Raw genomic sequence first — 27,523 nt, 5'->3', positions numbered from 1 at the left:
GAGCTCATATCTTTGAACGGGTAAGGGCTAGTACTATTAATAGAGAGAGTGCCATTTCATTTTAAAACTCTTCTATACAGTTGCTATTTATAGAAGAGTTTTAAAGTGAAATACCTGGAAACTCGCAGTGAAATAATTTGCTGCTGTTTAACAACATGAGTCAGTACAAGTCAACATCCATTTATTTTTTATCTTTCTTATAAAAAATGTAATCTTGTGGACAGACCAGCTCACAACAACAAAAAAAAAAAACAGCCTCCTAAATATTGTTGAAAATAGAATCAAAACACAACCTTTTATATAAATTGGTTTCTCTCTCATCTCAACTGAGCTTAAGGAACCACCTACACAAATGAGTAAAACAAAAGTACAATGAATTTATATATATATATATATATATAGCAACAACAAACAAAACAATTTTAAAGCATTTCCGAAGGGCAAAGAAAAAAAACTAACTTTTAAAGCACTTGCAGTAATACATTTCTAGCAAGGACAGAAAAGAAAAGAGAGCACTTTGGTCTTCACAAACTGAAAAACATTTCAATGTTTGCAAGTCAGCATTTAAAAAAAATGCTTAACTTACCAACTGAAGCAACCATTTACGTCAGCATTGAAATCATACAAATATCACATTTGTATGAACGTAAAATAATCTTGTTTAATATGATCATTACTTCACACAGAATAATATGCTGGATTTATGAGTTTGTTTTTGAGTTTTCTGTTTGGAGCTTAAATTTCAACAGATTACACAGACCACGTCGTGAACAGAAAGAAATCGGTCACCTGTCAACAGCAAAAAAAATGACATTTTAAAATTGTAACGCAACGTAACAGTTTTTTTGTCCTGTGTTTATAAAGTGCATATCTTTATTATACATGTTCCAACGTGTTCAAACTGCACAGCTCAGAGCTGGGGTCAATTCACTTTTCACTGGTTCTGGTATACATTGAGGTCTACAGAGGTCTCAATTCCAGTCCTGGGGACCCAGATTACTGCGGGTTTTCTTTCTAGCACAGGGGTCAACATTTTCAGGCCAAGGACCCCTTAGTTGAGAGAGAGATGAAGCAGGGACCCCCACAACCTGTAGCTTCCAAATAGTTTCATTGTTTGACAGCACAATCATCAGTGTATTTTGGATTCAAGTCAATTTGTGTTTTCAGATATTTAACCACTTGAACTGTCAATACTTATTACACTTGACCTTTCACTCTACTTAGTCTGCTCTTTTCCCCCTCTACACCAAAGCTCTTGGCCAAAAATAGCCGATCTACAAGCTCACAACGCTTCGCAGCGGCGAGGCGTTGTGAGCTTGTAGATCTGGCTAAAGTTCTCAGAATATGGACGCTAGGGTTCAAGTGGTTGATATAAAAAAGGAGAAAAAAAAAGTTTCTATCACTCAAAGATTTGGAGGACCCCCTGTAGTAACTCTGGGGACCCCCTAGGGGTCCAGGACCCCCTGTTGAAGACCCCTGTTCTAGCAGTAGCAGTAGTCGGTGGCCCAAGGACCAGAGATCTGGAGAAAGCAGTAATGTCATCTGAACATACTTTGTATTCCAGTTCAGATACTTGATAACCGACTGGGTGAAACCGGTCTGTGTTGAGATAATCTCGACCAATCCCATACATCTGTGTATAATCAATCTAATGTATATACAATCCCATAATTATCTCCCAAAAGGCCAAGAGGCGAATATTACATTTGTCTGTCTGTGTTTTACAACTAATCTTGTAAAACGCTCGATCATCAAACATTTTATGTTCTTATCGGCCTCATGGTGGGCACGTTTTGGCCAATACATTTGTTTTATTACTTGGATCATGACACAATACTCCCCATATCTTCTTGAGACGCGAGCACAATTTGCACAATCCAATTTAGGGCTTCTTGCAAGTAAGTAATAAGTAGCCTTGGGAACCAACTGTTCCTGAGTCAAGCCACCCATACAGTAAGCCAGGAGCCTATCTCCTGTTTCCTTAGCGTGAGGCAGTTTGGACGTGATGCTAATGTGTCGTATTGCGGGGTGAATTTTTTACAGCAAAATTAGAATTAATTAATTAAATGATTCTTGAAAGTACATTCTTTTTTGAGTACATGGTTGTTTCAATCTGAGGACACAGTAACTTTACATTCATCCAGCAAGTCAATCAAGCTTTTAATTTACACTAACTAAGATCAGAAACTCTGGGTCATTCACTTCTCTGATCATCACAGGTTCAGTGGTGGTTTCTTTAGCTTGTGTTGTATTTCAAGTGAAGCGTAAAACACACTGGCTTACAGTACCTGCTACAATAACTTTTCTACATGAATGCAATTTGGAATGACTTGTCTGCAGATTAAACGTTTTCCCTGAGATTTTCGCTTGATTTACAAAGAGTCTTGTCCTTCACATCATAAGAGAAATTTGACAGTCAGTTCTTTCTTTTCTTCATCGTCATTGAGCTAATCCTCAGTTATCCTTGTTGTGCCTGCTAGTTCTCTGTTTTCTTCTGGGTAGTTCAACCTAGATGCTGTCCCTCCCTAACATTTTGGTCTGTTCTTTGTTGACAACATTGTCAGTATATTTTGTCATAGTTTTTAGTTGGTGTGGTTGTCCCTAGGGTATTCCATGATAGATAAACTAAAGTTTGCCGCGCTACTCCTCCCGACAGTTTTGGCAGCACACATACGTGTGTGTGTGTGTGTGACATATGAAGTTACACTCATATGTCAAATGGACTGGCTTCACCAGGAATCGTTTGCTAAGCAATATGTTATATAGTTTAATTTATATAAATGTAGTGAACTAAAATTTCCCATTGACACGAATGGGAATAGGGTCCTATTCAAGTATTTTTCTCTCTAAAAGTAGAGGTTTGTAGCCCACTTAACGCTTCAGCCTGACTCCACCATTTAGAATAGCTAAAAGTGGTACACATGATGTCTGTACCCATATTTAGAATAGCTAAAAGTGGTACACATGATGTCTGTACCCATATTTAGAATAGCTAAAAGTGGTACACATGATGTCTGTACCCATATTTAGAATAGCTAAAAGTGGTACACATGATGTCTGTACCCATATTTAGAATAGCTAAAAGTGGTACACATGATGTCTGTACCCATGTGATGAATACGCATCATAACGTTTGTACGTAAATGGCTTTCAAAGTTAGTGGGAGGGGCTTATTTTACATAAGAATTACAAAACGTCTAATCAACCACAAATTTGAATCACATGATTCAACGCCACGTCAAAAGCATTTCCACTTTGACACACAGGGAATGCGCACAATTAACCAATTTTCGGGGGATCAATCCCCTCAAAATGAAATACACATGATCTTAGAAGTGATGTGACACTGTAATGGGCTTGCGAAATTAGTGAGAGGGGCCTATTTTTAAAAACAGAACAAACAGGGGCGCCCGCTGGCCTGGTGGTCAAGGCGCACACCACATACTAGGCTATGATGCCTGCTGGCGTCGCCGGTTCGATTCCCGATCCGGACGACCTTTGCCACATGTCATTCCCCATCTCTCTCCCCATTTCCTGTCAGCCTACTGTCCTATCAAATAAAGGCATAAAAAAGCCCAAAAACAAATCTTAAAAAAAAAAAAACAGAACAAACACACACACACACACACACACACACACACACACACGTGCGCGCGTGTGTGAATCCACTCAGTATTTGTATGTGGGCTAAAATTGTGACATCACAAGATTTCAAAATAAAAACTGAATTGACCCCAACGTGCCTGATCACTTACAATAATAATAATAATAATAATAATAACAACAACAATAATAACAACAACAACAATAACACTTAAACAGTGAACAGATAGTATGCTTTTGTCTCCTACATTAAAATATGAAACAAACTAGAATGAAATAAAACCTAGTTTAGAACACTGAGTGGGCAATAAATAAGTTGTGAATTGCACAAAGTGAGAACATTGAAAGTCAAAACACTCTGATACGTCAAGACTAACTTATGAGTCAGTCAGTCAGTCAGTCCGTCCGTCCACCGGTCAGCCATCTAAATAGTCAGTCAGTCAGTATCCAGTCAGTCAGTCAGTCAGTCAGTCAGTCAGTCAGTCAATAACCAACCAGCCACCCTGACTTCCCATCAGATAGTTGGGAAACCAGCCAGTTAATCAGTTCTCCATGTTGAGAGAAGGCAGGTCAGTCTTCAGTTCATTGTCATGATTTGATCTTCCACAGCTGTTGAAAAAGAACAAACACACATTTAATAAATTATTATTTTATTGCGACTGCAGGGAGCAGTTTAGTGCGAAAACCTGCAGCAGTTGTGTCACGCTAAGCTGTTACCCTTGCCTGTCACACTGTGTTACTCTAAGCCAGGGGTGCCCAACCAGTCGATCGCGGTCGACCGGTAGATCGCGGGCTGGTTACCAGTGGACCGCGAGATGATTTCAAATAAATAATTTATTAATTCGGGGGGGAGGACATATATCGGGCGTTTCAGTGAAACGACTCCGAGCGAGTGGATGATGTTGACTGAACTCAACTCAACGTGTAGTAGTGTGTGTGTCTGTACTGTACCGAAAATAGCAGATCTACAAGCTCTCTACAAGTTCACTATGCATTGATTCCATCATGTTGTTTGTACATCGGGGAGGGAGGGGGGGGGGGGGGGCTACTGCACGTGAATAAATTAAGAATTGAGAGCTATCATTGGTCGATCACAGGGTCACTCACAGGTCACCGCCCGGTGCATGCTTTTTGTTGTGGGAAGTAGTTGTTGTGTCCGAGCGATAAGGAAGACAGCTGTTTTTGAGAAACACAAAAATGGCACAAGCGCAGGCCAAGAGACCCAAAACGTACCATTTCCACAAAGAATGGGAGGAGGATTACTTTTTTGTTTATTTCAAAGAAAAACCAATCTGTTTGATCTGCAGGCAAAGCGTGGCTCTGCCGAAAAAAGGCAATTTGGAGCGCCACTATGCGACGCACAAGAACTTGAAGTACGAGGAAGAATTCCCCCCCAAAACAGCCCTACGAAAGACACAATTACAGAAGCTGAAGGATGGATTAGGAGGGCAACAGGCGGCTGAGCAGAGGTAAATTTCTTGACAGATTCAGCGAGTTGCTGCCTGAAATTAAAGAGTTTCTCAAGCTTGGTAAACATGTGGAATATACACAGCTAGAGGACAACACATGGCTTTTGGATTTGGCATTTTTAACCGATCTCACTGGCGGGCTAAATGACCTGAATTTAGAATTGCAGGGAAAGAATAAATGTGTGATAAACATGATCAGCTCAGTGAACGGGTTTAAAAGCAGAATGGAAATGTGGGCAAGACGGCTGCGGCGCAGTGACCTGCGCAACTTTCCTCACATGCAAGCTGAAGTTCAACGTCAGGCTGGGGACAACGCACAGCCTGATAGCACACGTTATGCGGAGCAAGTTGAAAGCATCATATCAGAGTTTGATAGGCGCTTCACAGACTTTGCAGCTATAGAACCTGTTGCAAGCTACATGTGTTTTCCATTTGGAAATGTGGATGTGGACGACATCACACCCAAAGTGGCCTCACTGTGTAACCTGGACAGCTCTGCTGTGGAGGACGAGATCATCAAACTTCAAAATGACATCGAAATTAAATCCAGGGCAACACAGCTAGGGACTAAGGGAGAGTTCTGGGAGCTATTGATGCCTGAAAAGTATCCTAACCTCAGGAGATGTGCCATGATCATAACTGCTTTATTTGGATCAACCTACCTGTGTGAGTCTGCTTTTTCTCACATGAAGTTCATCAAGTCAAAGTACAGATCCACAATGACAGATGAGCACCTTGTGGCCTGCCTAAAACTTGCACTCAGCTCATACGACCCTGACTTTGACAAGCTAGCCTCCTCTTCCCAGTGCCAGGTTTCCCACTAAGGAAGAGACTGACATGGAATAAAGGACAAAAAAAAGAAAAAGAAAAAAAAAACTATAAAAAAGAAAAAGAAAAAAAAAAATATATAAAGAAAAGAGAACTATCAGTGACTTTTGACATAATCCACATGTTTTGTGTGAGTGTTGTCAGTGTGTATGCAGAGTGTGCAATAAATGGTCATGCTGTCTGTATGCCCAATGTGAGAAGTTGCAATCGTTCCATTCAATTACAATTCCTACTATACAGTATGAGTACAGTACAGTACAGTGAGTACACTGTTATAATCCCTATTAATATTTTCTGTTTTTCACGTGTATATTGAATGGGTGTTACGGTACATTTTGGGCTGGTAGACCTCAGCTAGGTGGCAAATTTTAAAGTAGACCTTGGTTCAAAAAAGGTTGGGCACCCCTGCTCTAAGCTGTTACTCTTGCCTGTCACACCCACACACTATGCTCTTTTACAACTCCTACAGGCGCTTGCTGTAACTAGACCTGTAATCAGTTCAGTTGTGGTAGATCAGCTCAATTGATGTCCAGCACACCTGAAACTCTGATCAGTTTGGCTGAGTGTCTCAAAGTGTACAGATCTCCTCTGCCCTTTTCCTTCTCACGTGTGCTTTGAAGAGCCTTTGCTTGTAAGTTTACATGCAATTATGCTCGCCTGCACGCAATATTTATCGTCAATTAATGTCCACCCCCACCATGTCTCAATGCATATGTATATATGTTGACGTGTTTCTTTTTTGCAAATTTTTAAAATCTTTTGGTAAATAGTCAAATTAGCTGGTACCCCCTGCAGTCGCTACTTGACCTTAGGGAGTAATAATAATCATTTTTACACATACATGATATGACGAAACTGTGAAATGAAATGTTAGAAATACAAACAATATACTTTATACGGAGGTACAGGCTTCCTCTCATTGACCGATGAAATGTTTAATTGGCCGTTAATTGGTCCTTATATGACTCTGTCTTCTCTCTCTCTCACACGCGCGCACAACCAACTCAGTTCAATTAAATCAGCGAAACAGACCAAAATAGATCGTAGCCCTTAACTCTTTCTTAATAGGTTTCGTCGGGGTAACTTTGTCAGAATCCATGTGTTTGGATATCGTTTATTGCGAGCGCAACCGAAGGAGCGGGTGAAGAAGAACAGATTTATTTATTTCAGCAGAGAATACGTTTGCAGGAACACCGCACTGTGACAAAAAGACAACTTCCGGGGAAATTCACACGGCGGAAGTGCTCTCTGCACGAGCAATTCTGGGGCCTGGGTACAATGAATGTTCTTCATGGGGGGGGGGGGGGGGGGGGGTTAACCCATTAAGACTGGGAACGCATTATTACACATTATTGTGTGCTTTAACTATTGAAAAATAGCAGATATACAAGCTCTGTGAGCTTATAGATCTGCTATTTGTGAAAAATCATGAAAATTTGTGCAAGTCTTTGAATATTTCAAATCCTTCTAAGGTTTTTTGAAAAAACTGTTTCTATGTCAAGGACTCCCAAAATGATATGTATTTGGCCAGTGGCCACGGACCCCCATCTCTAAATATTTAGTTCCAGGGAACCCCCCAGAAGCAAAATTTGAATTACAAATGTTCGCTTAAAAAAATGTATATATTCAAGGATTTGCACACATTTGCACGCAGCACTCAGTGCTGCACTGTGAGCTTGGAGATCTGCTATTTTTCAATAGCTAAAGTACAAAAATAATTAAGGCCCCTCCACCTTGGGCCCTAGTAACTCAGTCCCACTTTTCCCCCCCCTTGTGACCCCCTGAATGTTACTGACCTTGAGGTTGAATCCCAGCAGGTCTGATATGACTCCAGACACGGCAGACAGAATGACCACCTGGGTGATGTTGTATAACAGAGGGTTCATCGTCAGACCATACAGTCTGAACGGAGCGTCCAACTCCTACGGAGAGACGGGGAGAAAGAGAGATTAGACCACTGGCACTTACCAGATTGAGGGCAGTCTAATGCAGTGGTTCACAAATGTTTTAGCTCAAGACCCAAAAGAGAGATTAGATGTTTGCCCGGGACACAAACTAGTGAAAACAGCAGATCTACAACATTTCTTTGCTCTTTTGGAAATGTTTTTTGAAAATATTTGTAATAATAATAATTAAAAGGAAACAGAAAAATAAAGTGGCCCATAAAAATGTGTCCACGACCAACGTCTAATGCGTCATCATATGGCAGAGTTGCTTGCCGAAAACAACAGATTTTCAAGTGTAAAAACGTGGCATGTTTGCTAGCAATTCTGTGTAAAATTAGGCTCATGTCTAAATACAGTATCATTCAGACAGACAGACAAACTAACAGACAAACCGTCAGAGAGGCATGCACTGTACCTTCAGTAGTTTAGTAGCCAGTTTTAAGACGTTGTTCACCAAATTCAGCTCCTCTTTCTTGTTTGGTTTCTTCTCCATTTTTAGATACAAGTTGATCTGAGACACAAAACAATCGATGAAAATGTATTCTAAATTACATTCTGAAAAACACATTACTGCTCAAAACTGTTGTGGAACTGTATGCGAGTGTGTGTTTATTATTATTGTCCGTCATGCACTGGGATCAATTCACCTTTTATTTGCCGAGCTGCATGTGCGGTACGTACCATTTAAACCCTCTATAATCGGTCAAACGGACCTGGAAATCACGTATTTGATAGTCCTTTTTTCGATCTCTAGCAAAGCTCTCAACGCATCGCAACGTGAGGCGTTGTGAGCTTGTAGATCTGCTATTTTTGGCAAATGTTTCGCCCCAAAATAGTGGAGATGTTGGGGATATTTTGATTATCGTGATAATATTGTAAATCGCACACAATAATCGTGACATGACATTTTCATATCGTTCCATCTCTAGTGTGTGTGTGTGTGTGTGTGTGTGTGTGTGTGTGTGTGTGTGTGTGTGTGTGTGTGTGTGTGTGCGTGCGCGCAGTGCACCTGCTCTGTCAACAGGATAGACGTGTTGCTGTACTTCTTGCTGGTCTCAGATCCCAGGGTGACGAATCGCAGCAGGAACAGAGACAGGCTGGAGCACCAGATCAACAGCTCCCAGTTATAGTGACTGGAAAGGAACGTCTCATGAACATGAAGCAACTACAGAGAGAGAGAGAGAGAGAGAGAGAGAGAGAGAGAGAGAGAGAGAGAGAGAGAGAGAGAGAGAGTACCAAGACGTCAGAGACACGTATAGGGCTGTGACGATTGTGACATTTTACATGACGATTAATTGTCACTCAAATAATTGAGATTAACGATTTAACAGTGTTTCTGCCGTTGACGATTACATTCCTGTTTGGCGTGTAGGCTTTGAAGTTGCACATAGTATGACAGTATGACACATAACATAAATAAACAAAGAAATGACTTGCATATTTGACAACTTTATACTTGAAAAAGAACATTGATAGTGGAAATAGCCGATCTACAAGCTCACAACGCGCCGCATCGCGACGCGTTGTGAGCTTGTAGATCTGCTATTTCCACTATTTTTGAAAATTTTGAAAATATGAACATTTTTCAACCTGTAAACGATTATGGCGATTATGACAAAATTGCAATTATGTCAAATAATTGTGATTAGACGATTATGTAATAATTGTGACTGCCCTAGACACATACTTCCCACAGATTATAACCACCCAAGGAGAGTTTGAAAACATGACCAATGATATATATATATAATATAATAATGTGCAAACACAGCAGCAAGATATGTGAGCTGCTGTGATAGGAGAAGGATATCAAATGGAACAAAACAAACTATTTATTAATAATTTGAACCGCACTGATCAGAATGTAATGAGAGAAGTACTGTAAAACATGCTTGCACACGTGCATTCGTGCTGTTCACTTAGGTGTGCACACTCTCTCTTGATTCTCTCACGTCACTTAATTAATATCTGCCGCCAGTGTGTCTACTTGTTCTTGATGCAAGCGTCTTGACAGGGCCTCAATGTTTTAGTCCTAACACAACTCCTTGAAAAGAGGGCCAGCAAAATGTCCTCACAATCCTCGCGAGGACAAATGTTTTCTCACAAAGACACAGTAGCAGTACGAGTCCACTCACAGATACCTGTGCACAGCAGATGAAGACCACGGACAGAGTGAGGAGGAAGGCAGACGACACGATGACATCCACCGAGCGCTGAGGACCTCGTCTCTGTAGGACACAAACACACACAGGAAGTCAAACAACAAGTCGTTCAACTACAAATGTGTCCAGCAAAACGTTTATCACGCAGTTTAAACACCTTTGCCGCCATTGACGCCTATAACAAGTTAATAGAGTTTCCGTGCTTGGCCGCCATTGACTCGATCAACGCGTCAATTAGTCTTTTCTTTTCATTGTTTTATATAATCGTCAAAAGCGGTTACAATTTTTCTTTCTTCCCGGTGAAAGAGGAGATGATCATTGGATGCTACAATAAACAGTGTGCATTTTACTGTACATCATGGTCAAGTCGTGACTTCCGTTTGACTTCAAAATAAGGTAAAATCAATGAAAGACGCTGGCAGAGGGCGGATGAATTAATTAATGAATTAATACCTGGCAGAGAATGAGTTTATAAACTCACTTTAACTACAACTATTTGTACTGTAAATGTAATTTAGCATGAGAGCAACCGAGTGCACCTTGAGGTAGGATCGCAGTGAAAGCCACATCTTGATGTTTTGAACTTTCTTCAGCCTAAAGTGAGGAACCTCCGACTTCCTGGCTCTACGGGCAGAGGTCAGGTGACCAAAGAGCTTGGCAAACAGCAACCTCTGAAACACACACACAAAGAGAAACACACATATGTACAGTCAGAGACACAACGCAAACGGTTAAATATGTTAATATGTTAAAAAATGGATCATTATGATTATGGGGTCTTCTTGAAGTACTCTAAAATTGATGATTTAGAGCAGGGGTCTTCCAATGTTTTCAGGCCAAGGACCCCTTAGTTGAGAGAGAGATGAAGCAGGGACCCCCACAAAATTTTCATAGATTCCATATAGTTTCATTGTTTGACAGCATAATCATCAGTGTATTTTGGATTTATGTCAATTTGTGTTTCCAGATATTTAACCATTTGAACCGTCAAAATACTTAATAAACTTGACATTCTTTTTCACCCAGTCTACACCAAACCTCTTTGCTGAAAATAGCAGATCTGCGAGGCGTTGTGAGCTTGTAGATCTGCTATTTTTGGCTAAAGTTCTCCGAATATGGATGCTAGGATTCAAGTGGTTAATATAAAAAAACAAGAAAAAAGTTTCTATCACACAAAGATTTGGAGGACTCCCCTGTTGAAGACCCTTGATTTAGAGTCTAAATCACTCTCAAGCACACCCATATATGCATATGTGCACTCAAGCCATGCACACGGACGTCCTCACCTGTTTGTATGTCCTCTCTGCCACGCTCAGCAGGAAGAAGAACAGCCAGATGAGACATACTCGTACCAGGAAGCTCAGCGTCACCATGGTCATCACCGTGGCGTCCGAGCTGGGCTCGCCCCCGAACGCCACAGACAGCACCTCACCGGCCGAGAGTGTGGTCAGCTGATCCGTGTCGTGGTACTGAGCTAGCCTGAAGAATCAAGGTTTTCATGATATGCTTTATTCGTTACATCAGATAGATAGATAGATAGATCTGCTATTTCTTTTAGTATATTTAATTGTAGTAATAGTTTATTTTTTAATAGTTAAAGCATAAATTAATAATACGCAATAATGCGTTCCTGGTCTAAATGGGTTAATTGGACATTTTGGAAAGCATTTTCAGAAAGATTTGAATAGGCCATCAATTATGGAAAACGCAAAAGTCAAAAGTAGATTGTTGAGTAGACATATTGTTCACATCCTTATGACAGGAGAGCGGCTGGTGTGTTTACCTGTAAGCGAAGGGTGTCAGGCCAAGAGAGAGTGAAACCACGTTCCCAAACATCTGATAACCGATACCAGGAGTATAGAGATTAACCTGGGGAGAGAGAGAGATTAATGATGAGTTTATGGAGCTCCTCATATTCCTTCCCAGGTTAGGTTTGGGATTAGGGTTCCCAATGTCATTCCTCCCTAGGCCTGTCACAATTATTACATAATCGTCTAATCGCAATTATTTGACATAATCATCATAATTGTTTCCATGTTGTTTCCAACGTTTTCAAAAAATAGTGGAAATGGCAGATCTACAAGCTCTGGTATGTCGATGCGACACGTTGTGAGCTTGCAGATCGGCTATTTCCACAGTCAATGTTCTTTGTATATTTAGGTTATGTGTCATATTTGCCATGTGCAACTTCAAAGCCTAAAAGCCAAACAGAAATGTGATTGTCAACGACAAAAACACAATTAAATCGTTAATCGCAATTATTTGAGTGACGATCGTCATGTAAAATGTCATAATCGTAACAGCCCTGTTCCTCCCTCCATGTCTGTCTGTCTGTCTGTCTGTCTGTCTGTCTGTCTGTCTGTCTGTCTGTCTGTCCATCCACTCACTCTGTTCATAATCATGCCACTGATCTCCAGCACAGACATGTCAGCCTTCTTGCACTCGTTTCCTTCCCAGACGATAGCGCTCACCCTCTCCAGACCAGGGTTGGTGCTGTGGAGCCACACATGACCCTGTACACGCACACACCAACACCCACACGCACACGCACACGCACACAAAACATTAAAACAAGAACATGTTGCACAAGAGAGGAAGTGTTTCAGTGTGTGTGTGTGTGTGTGTGTGTGTGTGTGTGTGTGTGTGTGTGTGTGTGTGTGTGTGTGTGCGCGCGTGCGTGCGTATACAGACCTGATAGAAGGGGTCATCTCGGTACTCCTTCTTGGTGGGGGGGCAGACCGGTGCAGCTCCCCCCTCCCCCTCTGTGGACAGCATTCATTTGGGTTAAAACACCAGTCATGATTACCTTTTTAGGCCGTGACCCCCAAAATAATCATGTTTTAACTGGGGACCCCCCCACCCTCACGAGCAGTAAGAGTTGAGGAAGTACATTTTGTATAACACGGTTCTATTGTGAAAATAGCAGATCTAAATGCTCACAACGCCTTGCAATCTCTCTCTCCTTGACCTGAAAAATGTATTTCTTTGCGGAATTTCTGATTTCCAAAATGCAAGAAAAGATGCAGCAGAGTGCAACCTAAGTGCAAGTGGGTCAATCTATTGTATTAAGTGCATGTGAGTTAATCTATTGTATTGTTAAGTGCATGTGAGTTAATCTATTGTATTGTTAAGTGCATGTGAGTTAATCTATTGTATTGTTAAATGCATGTGAGTTAATCTATTGTATTGTTAAGTGCATGTGAGTTAGTGTTTTGTATTGTTACCTGTCTCGGAGGTGCAGGAGGAGCGACACTCGGCACAGTGGAGGAAGTCTTCCCACAGCAGGTCTTCTGTCTCTGACTCGTGACGCGTACTCTCTGAGTCCTGAGTCCTCAGACTGGAACAGCGAGAACTACAGCTGGTACCTGACTTAGGAACCTCCTGCAGAGAAGAGAGAGAGAGAGAGAGAGAGAGAGAGAGAGAGAGAGAGGGAGGGAGAGAGACAGAGAGAGGTGGGAGTAGAATAAGATGACCATTTTGAGGACCACAGTCGAAATAATTTCTGGACTTTATAGCGTTTTATCCTTGAACTGTGTTAACCAGTACAATTTGTAATATGTGGTTATTGTTTTTCAAATTAACTTAAACTGAAGTGAGACAGAGGAAGCAGAAATAGTAGAAATTGTTTACTTATTTTAACCACCTCTGGTCTTAGAGAACTGGACTTGAGTTACAACTGTATGTTTTGATTGATTGATTGATTGATTATTTTATTAGACAAATGGAGAACAGTACAAGTATAGTCAATACAATTGAAATGTAGTACAGTACAAGTACAGTTAAACACCCTGCCTAAAAGGAACATCTCAAATAAGTCCTTTTACGGTCTTTTTTACATTGGAAGCCCTCTGTATCTAATTCATGGACATAATAAATAGCAAGCAAAGAAAACATTCCATAAGTGACTGTGTGTGTGTGTGTGTGTGTGTGTGTGTGTGTGTGTGTGTGTGTGTGTGTGTGTGTGTGTGTGTGTGTGTGTGAGCCTACCTCCACAGCATAGTGTTTCTTGTAGTTGTGTGCATTCTTGCGGTTGCGTAGTGTGCAGTCTGCCCTGCGGATGGCGCTGTAGGAAGCCTCTGGATCCTCCTCACTGGACGCTTCATCCGATGCAGGCTCCTGACGCGCGCACGCGCACACACACGCACACACACACACACACACACACACACACACACACACACACACACACACACACACACACACACACACACACACACACACACACACACACACACACACACACACACACACACACACACACACACACACACACACACACACACACACAAATGTGGAAAACTGGTTTAGCCAAACGTAGAGCAGAGAAAGCTATTTAGCTGAGATGTGTAACCTCATCCAGTTTGGGTCATGTTGCAGTGTGTGCGTGGTGTACATGTATGTATTGCTACTGTTGTGTGTATGGTTATGTGACATGTACATGTACAGTGTATGAGTCATTACAAATATACGTACTGTAGTGTACGTAGTTGTGCGCGTGCATGTGTGCGCGTATGTGTCGTTATGTGTGTAATCATTACGTAGTTGTGTGAGTTAGGGCATTCACGAATAGTGATTTTTAGATTTCGAAATTTTCGACCTCAAAGTATTCGAATAGTCGAATATTCGACAGGACTGGCCAAACTGGCAAATATTAAGTAAGCAAGAGGCGAACATTGTGAAAATAGCCGATCTACATGCTCACGTTGCGAGGCGTTGTGAGCATGTAGATCTGCTATTTTCACAATATTTATCTGTGGAACCGAGTCACATTAATACCTACAATTCCAAGTACTTGTCAGGGTGGGGGTCCCCAGTTCAAATTATGTTTATTTTGGGGGTCACGGCCAAAAAAGGTTTGAGAAGCCTTGGTAAAGAGCATTAACAAATTCATCCACCAGCTTTATAAACGATATATTTTTTAAAGAGAAAACAATAAAAAAAAAAGCAAAAAAAAAGCGAATATTCGATTTAGGTGAACAACGTCGAATAGTGACTTTGATATTCGAATATTTGGTGAATGCCCTAGTGTGCATGTGTTTTGGCGTGACTCTCTCTTACCTTACTCCCAGGAGGCAGGATCATCCCGGTGCCACGGGACGACGTGTGCGTGTGAGCGTGCGAGTGCGAGTGCGCGTGCGAGTGCGCGTGCGGGGCAGCGGCGGCGAGGGAGTTCCAGCAGGCGTCGTCGGCTCGGACCAGCGAATCGCAGCCCTTGTCGTGGTGAAGCTGCAGGCCCTCCTCGCTGCTCCGGTTGGTCACCCTGCCGTCCAGAGACACGTAGCCGTTGTCCGTCTCCGTCGCCTTGTCGATGGACAGTTTGGACTTCTTAGATCTGGAGGAGAGAAAGACACGGGGGGAGGGGGAGGGGGGATGATAGAGAGAGACAGACGGAGAGATACAAGAGTGGAGGAGAGAGTGACTAAACGTCCGTGTGCGTCACCAGGTTAGGTTAAGATCCGCACATGCAAGGAAACAGGACTAACCGGGGCTGCATTCAACAAGACACTAGGGATGGGACGATATGGACATTTCATGTCACGATTATTGTGACCAAAGACATCGCAATTTACGATATTATAGTGATAATCAATATATCCCCAACATCCATTATCCCTGGGCGGGACATTTGCCAAAAACTTCCATATCTACAAGCTCACAACACAACGCAACGCATTGTGAGCTTGTAGACCGGACATTTTTTGGCAAAGAGAGAAAAGAAGACTGTATCAAGTACGTATATTATAAGTATGTTTTACCAATAGACGGTTTAAGTGGTACCGGATATGCAGCTCAGCAAATAAAAGGTGAATTGATCCCAGTGCATGACGGAGGACGATATCACCATAAATTAAATCTCCCCGATACGAGTGTTTTTTATCACGATAAAGATAAAGGTCGCGTATCGTCCCATCCCTACAAGACACAACTCCGGAGGGACATTCAGACCAATGGCTTCATTCCTCCATGGATGAATGACATGGATACAATGCCAAGACAAAACATTAGTGATGGAGCCATGATTGAGCACTGGCGAATGGATGATCGAACGAGATTATCGAAGAGGTACCCTCTGCAAAATCCCTCCGTTTCATAGGAAATGGGATGCCAAACGTGTGAAGATCTAGTCTTACGTTTTTAGTTTAAAAAGACAAACTATAACATTACAATTGAATTAAAACAATTTTTTAACTGAATTAGCATTTAAAATTACACAAAATGGGCACTAAAAAGTATGTAAATTAGTGTTCATTCAAAAGGACAAAATGTCCTAGATCTGACTTGCTAAAATACAGATTACATCTTCACCCTCCAAAAGGATGTAAGTTACTGAGCAGTGGAGAAGGGAGGGATGTTGCAGCATTGGAAGCATAGAGATGATAGTGCTTTCAAGTGGAGTTCCATATTCTGTACGGTGAATGCACATTTCCAACCAGGAAGTGCCATATGAACACCTTGTTACAGTATATTATGAAATTATAAACAAGTTGTTAAATTACAATTCAGGATGCAACTAGGGGTGGGCGATATGGAAAAATACATTATTAAGATATTTTTCCAAGCTGTATCCCGATACACAATCTTTCATTTTCACGTTGGTTTTGATGGTTATTTAAGTTACTTAACATTATAACCACTGGCAAGGTAACAAAAACTAAAAGAAAAAGGAGTAACAGACCATTTAGACCAGTGGTCCTCAAAGTGGGGTCCAGGGACTCGCTGGGTTCCTTTTGGGAGGTCTAAATTGACCATTACAAGAATGTAACTCTAACAGTATACAAATGAAACCAAATGGACCCTTACGGGTCCATTTGGTTTCATTTATAAACTGTCAGAGTTAAGGAGAGACCTTGCCATTGTAAAGTTTGAGAACTACTGATTTAGACAAAAATGCAGGTTTAAAATGAATTCTGCAATGAATCTCTGTTTTAACAATTCAACAGGATTTTTTATAAGGCTCCCACATTGTATCACGATATATACGATATCTCTGAAATGGCATATCGTGGAGACATTGTATCGTTTCAACGATATTTATCACCATATCGCCCACCCCTAGATGCAACACAAATTGGCCATGTTGTGATATAGTCACAGTTCTGCCAATCATAAGAGACTGTAACAGGAACACCAACACCAACACAAGTTACATGGCTTTGCTGGAACAGAAAATGAGCTGGTTCATTGGAAATGAATAAATACAAGTCGTTTTGGTGGTGTCATATAATTTTCTTCTTCTGACTCAGATAGAAATCAGCAAGCAGACTCATAGCTGCTGAATATGAAAAGCTGTACATACAGTATGGCAGATAGCTAATCAATTACCGCCATCTTTCTTTTAATTATCCAACCAATAAAGCATATGAACATGAACTAGTCGTCTGGCCCCATTGTGACGTATCCCAGACTCAAAGAAAACTATGACACGTCATCACTTGAAAGCACCATACCTCCGTGGTTTGAAGCAGACTAGCTTTGAATCAGGGTTGAGCTCAAAATCACTTTCAATTCCCTCGGATCAAAGTCTGATTCAGGAAACAATGTTCCAGTATTCCACTCAAAAATGGTTAAGTTCTTTTTTTTTACCACAATTTTGTTTTTACCACACTTTAATAGCAGCCAATTTCAAACCGGAAATATAATTTCAAACTGGTCTGAGGCCAACCCTGTTTCACTGTCGACGCTATTTTCCATAGGCAGGAAAAGTGAAATACACACCCAGCTTTACAGAAACCATGCCAGAAATCTTGGAAGAGAGTAGTCAGGCTGTATGAGGGGCCGGCTGAGTGTGAGTGTGGCGCCCCCTCCTGTGTGTTATCGGTAGTGCTAGAACCATCGCCTTCCCTATGCACATCCATCTGAGATGCCTTCCTCAACCTCCTTCAACCACAGAAGAAAGAGAAGAAGAGGTGGGGGAGAAAAAAAAAGTGGAGAGAGACTTAAAGCCTAATTTATGCTTCATGACACACTGGTGTCGCTCATCAAAAATAACAGATTTCCGAGTGATTCTCAAATGGTAAACGTGGCGCTTCGCTGGAAAACCTGTTATTTTCAAAAAAGCGACGCCGGCACACGACAAAGCATAGATTGGGCTTTTGAAGCAGTGATGGAAGAGAGCCGATCGAGGCTTTCTGTATTTTTCCCCTTCACTGTTTTCAGTTGACTGGAGTGATGGAAGGACGAGAAGAAAAAGAGACAGAATGCCACGGAAGTTCTGAAAACTCAAGACAGTACTATAAGAAGCTGTGTGTCTCTCTTTCCGCATCACTGCCTTTTCGTTCCTCGTCTTTAGAGTATGTGTGTTTGTGTGTGCAGGGGCGTCAATTGGGTATGGCAGGGTGCCATACCCAGGTGCCATACCCTGGGTCCAGGGGGGAAAATAAAAGTTACTTTTAAATATAAATCCATGAATGTCTCTTTGTCTATCTGTGCTGGTTATTATGTTGTTAAATTAGGCTACAGTAAAATAACTACAAATGCAAAATTTTACAAAATGGTCACTTTAACAAGGTATTATAATTATATTCTCCACACTTTTATTCTCCCCATCTTGACAAAATGGTATATTCCCAGGTTCCGCAGGTCAGCTGCACAGGTGCATTATTGTTAATTTTGGCACGTTTACTAACATGTCAAGTTTAGCTGCACTCACTTGAACAACCGTTCCAGGCTGCCATATCCAGCCCAAGTAACCGTAGAAACGGGGGGGGGGGGGGGGGGGGGATAAAATGTACTAATGTAAAATAAAATGTAAAATAAATGTATCATGCCTGTTGCTCGCGCGCGTGCAAGACACCAGTCATGTTGCCATACCTTAGCTTTTTCTGAACTGACGCCACTTTGTGTGTGTGTGTGTGTGTGTGTGTGTGTGTGTGTGTGTGTGTGTGTGTGTGTGTGTGTGTGTGTGTGAGTGAGTGAGTGAGTGAGTTTTGCAGCAGGGATGAATTGTCTTGACAGCTTAGCATGTTTTTTAGCCCTCAGACCAAGCAGGGGGCAGAAGCTTTCAGATTGGGACACTTCAAACTGGGGTCCTTAAAAGCAATTTAGACAGGGAACGCAAATCTGGGTCACTTAAGATTTGAACCACTTTTACCATTAGTTTATGCTTTAACTATTAAAAGAAATGCAGATATAAAAGCTCACAGCCGTGCTGCGAGCTTTTAGATCTACTATTTCTTTTAAATCTTAAACTTTTTTGCCTTTGTAACTCAAATATTTGCTTCTAGGGAGTCCCTGATACATAATATTTTGAGACAGGGGCCCAATACATATAAAAAAAAGCAGAACTACAAGTCGCAGCGCGGCACTCGGTGCCACGCTACAAGCTTGTAGATCTGCTATTTTTTGTAATAGTCAAAGCATAAAATAATGGTTAAAGTGGTTCAAATCTAAAGTGACACGGATTTGTGTTCCCGCGTCTAAATGGCTTAACAATCAAACGTAAACACATGTAGACATGATCACACACACCACACGAGAACCACGGACAAAGAACAACGTTGAATTCGGATACATCAGGACCTTTTCTAGATTCGGGAACCGTGGCCAAATATATATCAATTTGGGGGTCCTTGACATGAAAAGGTTTGAGAACTACTGAGTTAGGACTACTTGGTTGACAATTGTAGTTTGGACATTGTTGCAATTACCTTCATCCGACAGGAGAGGGAGACAATGTACAGTCAGGATGAACAAATATATGTAAACTGAAGAGTTAAAGCCCATTCCCACTGGGCCAGATAAAGATAAGAAATATCTGTCACAGATATTTTTAATCTCTATCTTACCATCCACTTGAATGGAGACAGATATGTTTTATCTGTTTATCTGGCCCAGTGGGAATGGGCCTTTAGAGAGATGTTTTAAGGCTGTGTGCATTATGTCGGACAGACACCATTTATAAACAATTCAGTACGCAGCCTTTTCTTATAACTGGGGCTGAAACTATTAATGCAACAATATATTAATTGAGCATCTTAGTATTTGAATGTTTGTTTTAGTGATGTGTCGTGTAGAAAGGTCTAATTAGGTGGTGTTTACAACTTCAGATACACAGTCAGTCATTTAACCCCGAAGAGTGTACAAGTGTAAACAAATGGACCCTTCCCGCCGTTACCTGCGTCTTTTGCCCCCGCTACTGGAAGTAGGTTTGGGGGTCCGTGTGGAGACGATCTGACAGTGAACCGTCCCCAGCAGCAACATGAGCCAGATGGCTCCGAACACCTCGGTGGCTGGTATCCCATGATGCACTGGGAGGGAGACGTACAGCCCTGCAGCTGCAACTATGGGGTGAGAGAGAGAGAGCAATGGTGATAGAGAAAGAGGGGGGAGTGGAGAGAGATAAGAGGGAGGATAGAAAGAGAGAGAGACAGAATGAGTTTGCTTTTTTCAGAGCTGGAAAAATGTCAACATGATGAGAATAGAGCACCTGGTGTGTGTGTGTGTGTGTGTGTGTGTGTGTGTGTGTGTGTGTGTGTGTGTGTGTGTGTGTGTGTGTGTGTGTGTGGCGAGGCCGCGAGGAGCACAATCTGTAAGGGTTGCGACCAAAGTTGACGCCCCCTTAAAGTTTCGTGACAGTACACTTCACTGGTAGCCTACACGGTCAACTAAAAGGATACCTCAAAAAAGCTTTTGTTCTTTTTTTTACTAACATAGAATCACACTAAATCACACTACTATGCAAAAAAAGAAGAAGAAAAACTTGTACAACACAATGCAAAATAATGGTATTAAAATCGTAAAAAACAATGCAAATGACAAAATAATGGTATTTGCTAAGGATAGGCTTTGTTATCTGTTTATTGATTGTAGCGAAAATTGAGTTTTTAGTGTAGCAACATTTTCATAAAATACCAAAGAAGGGTTTATTTTTGTATTTATGCATCGCCTGCTACTACTGCCGTCTGCAGAAATGCGCTTGACACAAGAGGTTTCCCTTCACCCTCCCTTCTGCATCGCGAGCCTAGCCTGGGGTCTGACGTAGTGACTGGGGGGACGTCAACTTTGGTCGCAACCCGCACGGATTGCGCTCCTTGCGCGCTCCTTGCGCGCGCGTGCGCGCGTGCGTGCGTGTCTGTGTGTGTGTGTGTGTGTGTGTGTGTGTGTGTGTGTGTGTGTGTGTGTGTGTGTGTGTGTGTGTGTGTGTGTGTGTGTGTGTGTGTGTGTGTGTGTGTGTGTGTGTGTGTGTGTGTGTGTGTGTGTGTGTGTGTGTGACAGAAGAAAACCAAACCGGCACATACTGTGCTCTCAACACTAAAGACATTTCACACAGAAAAGACGTGCGATTTCTCTTCTTTTTTTTTTTTTAACCGATGAGCTCCCTACCTTGCAGCAGATAGAGGGTAAGCAGCAGCAGGAAGATGGTCCTAGAGGTCACCTGGATCCACCATCTGTAGAAGAAAGGGAACAGCACCACCCTGACGATGCCCTTCCTGGTCAGAGACGTCCAGGGACTCTCCGGCTTGGCCTTGGCAAACGCTGAGCCTGGACGCACACGGAGGGGGGGGGGGGAACAATTTACATTTACATCAATATATAGCAATATCAATCTAGAAAAAAATTAAATATCCAAGGTATAAAATAGGGCTAAAGTGGTTCATGTACGTTTTATAATATTATAATTTATACCTGCAAAGTAACTAAAGTTTTCAAATAAATGTAGTGGAGTAAAAGTATAATATTTGCCTCTGAGATGTAGTGGGGTAGAAGTAAAAGTGTTGGAAATTGGAAATACTCAAGTAAAATACAAATACCTCAAAATTGTACTTAAGTAAATTTTCTTATTTGCTTTACACCACGGCACGAGGACATTATAAGCGCTGAAGATCAGACAAGAAGTGAGAACACAAGTGGTGATACATGGGGGAAAAGACACACCCACACAAGTTTACCCACCTCTAACCAGGTCCACATCTATGAGGTCTGATTTGACGTGACCCGTCTTCTTTGGTTTATTTCTCAACCCCTGAAGAGAGAGAGAGACACAAGAGTTAGACTGGCAAAGAGAGAGAGAGAGAGACAGACAGAGAGACAGCTAGAGAGAGAGATAGATGGAGAGAAAGATACAGTATACAGTTACTATAGTAACTGCACAGCAGTATGGGGGGGCTACTCGTGCGTGTTACGCCCTCAAACACACATATGCGCGCAGCCGCGCACACACACACACACACTAACACACACACACACATCATGCAGTATCTACAGTAGGAGGTGAATGGTCCATTACACCCGTTTCTATGAGGTACATCTAGTACACTGGTTCCCAAGCACTGGGTCGGGACCCATTTGTGGGTCGCCGACACACATTTTCATGGGTTCCTTTTTGTTTCCTCCTTTTTGTTATCATTATTATTATTTCAAAACATTTTCTAAAAACATTATCCAAGATTTTCATGAATAAAAAAAAATGCAATGATTTTTCAAAGTAATTTCATTAATACATAAAAGAAAAATCCAAGAAATTCCATGAATTAGAAAACAAATGTAGAGAAGTAGTGAAAATAGCCGAACTACCAGCTTGTAGATCTGCTGTTTTCACTAGTTTGGGTCCCAGGCAAACGTCTATTTTCTCTTTTGGTCACAGGCTAAAAAGTTTGGGAACCATTGATCTATAGAACCACTGATCTAGTACACATCATGTTTCTAGCCAGGAAGCTTGGACATCTGCTCTGAGTAACTATCCTATGAGGGGGTTAGTTTGTGCCTTTATTGTGCAATCAAATATATCTGACAGAAAACATTTGGGACGGCAATCGAGATACAATTTTATCTCCAAAGGTACGTGTTGCTTTCAATAAAATATCTCAGTCAAAGATTTGCTCTATTTGCTGCACATTATAGACACAAAATAAGCCCCATGTTATTCTACATTCCACATTTAAAGAAGAAAACTCACACTCCAATGACTCTTCATACAAACGTGTTTATTTTAAAGGGTTTGAGTAAACTGAGCTACTAGGGTGACTGTGTAGGCTCAGCCATTGCACCAACCATATCATTGCTGTCGGGCAGAAACTATATTTGTTTAGTACCCACCCTCCACCCATAAATGAATACCCTATGTTAGAATAACTATTTGTATAGCAACTTGTAAGAGCACAGTCACAAAGTGTTTAACAGAAGAAATATACTACATCATATGACAGCGTCACACTAAAGTGGCAAAATGTGTCAATCAACAAGCAAACAATGCGCCCGCTGCGCAATGCGTTGTGATCTTCTACATGAGCCGGTTATTTTAATTTCTATTATTATTTTGAACATTTTGTAAAGGTTTCGCCAATAATGTTCAAAATAAGGCCACCAGGTTGAAAGCTCACAATGTGTCGTTGTAGATCGTCTATTTGCCTCTGAGATACAGTGGAGTAGAAGTAAAAGTATAGGAAATTGGAAATACTCAAGTTAAGTACAAATACCTCAAAATTGTACTTAAGTACAGTACTTAAGTAAATGTACTTTACCCCACTGGTAATAAACTATCTCCTGTAGCAGGCCCACATAAAATACAGTACAGAATTCACACACCTACTCATTCAAACACAGGCATGGCTTGTTATTGTGACTTGGTGTGTTTGGTGTGTGAATTATCTGTGTTTATAAAACTCCTGTAGCACCATGGTTTCCTGTGCCAAGGGTCACTTCCTCCTTTGTTACCTAGGGCTGTGTGTGTGCATCTGCGGTGTGTGTGTGCGTGTGTGTGTGTGTGTGTGTGTGTGTGTGTGTGTGTGTGTGTGTGTGTGTGTGTGTGTGCGTGCGTGCGTGCGTACAGTACATGTGCGTGTGCGTGTGTTGGTTGAACAAGATTTGTCAGGATAAAACATGGATACCTTTGATAGAGAACCAGACTGAGATTTTAACAATGTTTCAAGTAACGCTGTTTTTTTGTGTGAAGCCAGCGTGATTACAAAAGCCACTTTGAAGTATTTTGTGGTGTGTGTGTGTGTGTGTGTGTGTGTGTGTGTGTGTGTGTGTGTGTGTGTGTGTGCGTTCATGTGTGTGTGTGTGTGTACTTTGCTTTGTGTGTCGTTAGGATTAACAATATAGGGTATGCACGTGACATCATCATCATACACGGAAGTTATGCAGGAACACCTACTGAGTGTCAAAAAACTACTTTCTGGCCTTCACAGTCCATACATCCAAACAGAAAAGTCCTATCTGATTGCATTAAACGAAGTTAAACAACGTTAAACTCACTTTGCCACTCGATTTGCCACTCGATTTGCCATTGACTTTATGCATGCGCATACCCTCTATAGCAGGGGTGCCCACACTTTTTTGACGTGAGATCTACTTTTAAAATTACTAGCTCAACATGATCTACCCATCCAAAATGTTTTCTGAGGGCCTGAGGGAGGCTTTGGAATAGCAGCACTGGCGTTACATTTTAGACAAACACACTTACTGTAAGGGGGAAATAAATGGGAAATACTGGGGCAAATGTCTTCATCCCATTCTGTATGGAAGTGGTAGGTTTTGTCATGAAGGGAGCTGACAGGCCCTTCTTGATGTCATATTGACATTTTTTATTTTTTATATTTTAATTATATATTTTTAGAGGCATGTCATGTGGTCTACCTGCTCACCCTTGGTGATCTACTGGTAGATCACGGTCTACCTTTTGGGCACCCCTGCTCTATAACTAGACTACGGTGAGACAAGTTCCTGTAATGAACCTCATAACATGCAATAAAGTGTTTGTTTTAACTCATGAGTCACATTCTATTCAAAGGCTTGTTTACAAGTGAAGTAGAATAACTTAAAGAACATTAAGAGGGACGTTGAAGTGGCTGGAGTGTGGCTGCAGTACATTGGGGTCTGATTGGCCTGGCTGCACCAATATTGACACACTGGCCAATCACGATCGAGCTTATCAGTAAATGATCTGCTATAGAGGCTCTTATCTTTTAATGACTCAACCAATACCAGAGAGAGAGAGAGGGGGGGGGCATGTATTTTTGTGCTTGTGCATGTGTGTGTGTGCGTGCGCACATGTGTTGCATTTCTTTGTGTGTGTGTGTGTGTGAGTGCGCGTGTGCGGTAGAAGCAGTGCCGCGCTGCGAGCTTGTAGATCTGCTATTTTTGAAAAGTCATAAAAACGTGTGCAAATCTTTGAATGTATTTTTTAAGCGAACATTAGTAACTAAAATGTTGCTTCTGGGGTGGTCCCTGAAACTAAATATTTTGAGATGGTGGTCTGTGGCCAAATACATATCATTTTGGGTGTCCTTCACATGAAAAGGTTTGAGAACCACTGACATAGGAACATAGGTTTTCTTTTTTCTTTTTTTAACCTTAGAAGGATTTGAAATATTCAACGACTTGCACAAATGTTCAAGATTTTTCAAAAATAGCTGATGTACAAGCTTGCAGCGCGGCCCTTCTGTATATCTGCTATTTTTCAATAGTTAAAGCACAAAATGAGAGTAAATCTTTGTACCCAGGGCCCAGAATTCGGTGTGACATCCCTGTGCTCTTCTAAAACACCTTAACAGATGGGGCCAGTTTGAAAACAGCTCATAAACTGGGCACGGTCAATAGCAGCAGTAGCACTAAGGCTATAGAGTATATAGCCTGGTAGTCTCTTATCTTTATATCCTTCATAGACAGGGTCAATCCCTGATTCCATAATACTCCTTAATTACTCTGGGTTCCTTGTACCATCATTGATCTATTCTAGGAACTGACACTTGTACCACACGGTTGCATTCTTTGGCATTTTGCCATGACACATAGGGCTCTATTTTGATTGTCTTATACCAGCTCTTATGCCTTAACTTGAAGGCCTGTCCATACTGTCTCTGACCCCCGGCCTTTTCGTCGGAAAGGTACCGTTCAACTACAAAATGACGACACTTGCATCTTCTGAAAAGCACTACCCCGAATTAGAGTTCGGAAAGCTGCACGTCAGAAAGTCGGAACTCTCCAACAAAACGTTTGGTGGTCGGAGACAGTATGGACAGGCCTTTAAGTTAAGGCATAAGAGCTGGTACTTAAAACAATCAAAATACAGCCCAGAGTCTGATGTAACAATGCATTGTGCTGTAGACACAAAGTGCTTAAAGCTGGTGTGGATATCAGAGGAAAGGGGTGACTGCCAAATACCTAATATACAAACTCTACTACTCTAATGATGACATTACTAAGGACAAACAAATAGTGGTAATTGCCTATCACCATCAGCAGGTGGCGTCTGAACAGCGTGCCAATGTTTGACTGTGTGTTTTGTTTGTCTTGCTTTAGTGAGACAAACAGTATAGAGCTGAGAAGCAGACAGTGAAAGATGGCAGGGCGGTAGAACCACAGATATAAAAAGCTAGATACCTCGTCCGCCGCTGCAGTTCATTGGAGCGACCCGTCAAACTTGATAGGCAGAAATGCGGAAGTGTCGAGGGCAGACTGCCACTCAAAAAAAACTACTGACCAATCGCAGCGCATGTTTTCCGGGACTTCAATTCAACCAAACATCCCCTTCTGTGACACACACGGAAGCGTCCACACCTGGAGCCATACAGTCGTGGAAAAGTTGCCTATCAACCAAGACGGATGCCCCACATCCGAAGGAGGCGTCTACCTTTTTATGTCTATGGGTAGAACAGCTGAGACTGAGACCGTATAGGAGACAGAAGGTAGGACAGCTGGGAAGGAGACCGTACAGACAACGTCACACCGATAAGAACCTGTATGCGCGTGCAGGTGCAGGTGGGCACCAAATGAACCCCACTGCATTCCATCAAACTTTCAGATGCTGTTTTTCTCCCAGTGTGGAGGAAGAATGCTTAGGATTTTTACTGTGATCGCTCACTCTTGCAATACGTTATCCTTGGTTTCTGTTGATTGTAAACAATAATAGCGATTCAAAACAGTTGTTGAATCATTCTCTGTCATTAGAACTGAGGGAGCGCTCCTCATGATCACTGCACCAGAGCCTGATCTTGCTCGAGCAGCTGCAGCTCATTAAGCCTAATTTATGCTCGGCCCCACGAAGGTGTCGTGTGCAGAGAACGGCTGAGAATAGCAGACCTCCAAGCTCACAACGGTCACAACGGTCACAGCAGTGGCGCGATGTGAGCTTGTATGTCCGCTATTCTCGGCGCGCAATACCGTATGTACTGTATGTCTCTAGGGCGGAACCGCACTAGCCAACACTCAAGAGGAGGTTGAATGAACCGAAACCAGCGCTCCCCAAGACAACAGGTTTGGGGAGCCGTTTCATTGTTCAGTCTCAATGTTTGTAAAGACAAAGTAATTGGTCTATAGGAGGGACAGACGTTAGGACAGCTGAGAGGGAGACAGTGTAGGAGAGACAGACGGTAGGACAGCTGAGAGGGAGACAGTGTAGGAGAGACAGACGGTAGGACAGCTGAGAGGGAAACATTGTAGGGGAAAGACAAGAGGCTCTGTTCTGATTTAGCCTACTATGCAGCTTATCTAAAACAACAACCAAGGAAGAAACCATGCCGTTATTTGAAGAGGTGAACATTTTGCACCAAGCAATAACCAATAACAGGCAGCT

General features: G+C 41.9%; 1 protein-coding gene across 3 annotated transcripts in view; it reads right to left on the bottom strand.

Moving 5' to 3' along the window:
• Nucleotides 1–159: 159 nt before the first annotated feature.
• LOC308309289 (protein PHTF2) overlaps nt 160–27,523 on the bottom strand; it is a 61,037-nt gene continuing 33,673 nt past the window's right edge. The window contains exons 4-20 of one of the 3 annotated variants that reach the window (XM_080754821.1): nt 21,901–21,970; nt 21,331–21,489; nt 20,123–20,288; nt 17,725–17,886; nt 15,067–15,340; nt 13,996–14,124; nt 13,233–13,389; nt 12,700–12,770; nt 12,396–12,521; nt 11,792–11,877; nt 11,295–11,487; nt 10,548–10,679; nt 9,982–10,074; nt 8,856–9,011; nt 8,262–8,357; nt 7,697–7,822; nt 160–4,212 (exon numbers count right to left, since the gene is read on the bottom strand). In XM_080754821.1, coding sequence (XP_080610947.1) covers nt 4,192–4,212; nt 7,697–7,822; nt 8,262–8,357; nt 8,856–9,011; nt 9,982–10,074; nt 10,548–10,679; nt 11,295–11,487; nt 11,792–11,877; nt 12,396–12,521; nt 12,700–12,770; nt 13,233–13,389; nt 13,996–14,124; nt 15,067–15,340; nt 17,725–17,886; nt 20,123–20,288; nt 21,331–21,489; nt 21,901–21,970 — 2,217 coding nt within the window. In that variant the 3' untranslated portion in view covers nt 160–4,191. The remainder of the gene's footprint in view (nt 4,213–7,696; nt 7,823–8,261; nt 8,358–8,855; nt 9,012–9,981; nt 10,075–10,547; nt 10,680–11,294; nt 11,488–11,791; nt 11,878–12,395; nt 12,522–12,699; nt 12,771–13,232; nt 13,390–13,995; nt 14,125–15,066; nt 15,341–17,724; nt 17,887–20,122; nt 20,289–21,330; nt 21,490–21,900; nt 21,971–27,523) is intronic. The other 2 variants (XM_080754822.1, XM_080754823.1) reach the window with 2 other exon arrangements.

Source organism: Nannobrachium achirus, assembly GCF_963921795.1.
Source record: "Nannobrachium achirus genome assembly, chromosome: 23".
NCBI classification, from domain to species: domain Eukaryota; kingdom Metazoa; phylum Chordata; class Actinopteri; order Myctophiformes; family Myctophidae; genus Nannobrachium; species Nannobrachium achirus.
Note: the sequence above shows the minus strand (reverse complement) of the source record. Positions and strands in the feature narration are given on the sequence as shown.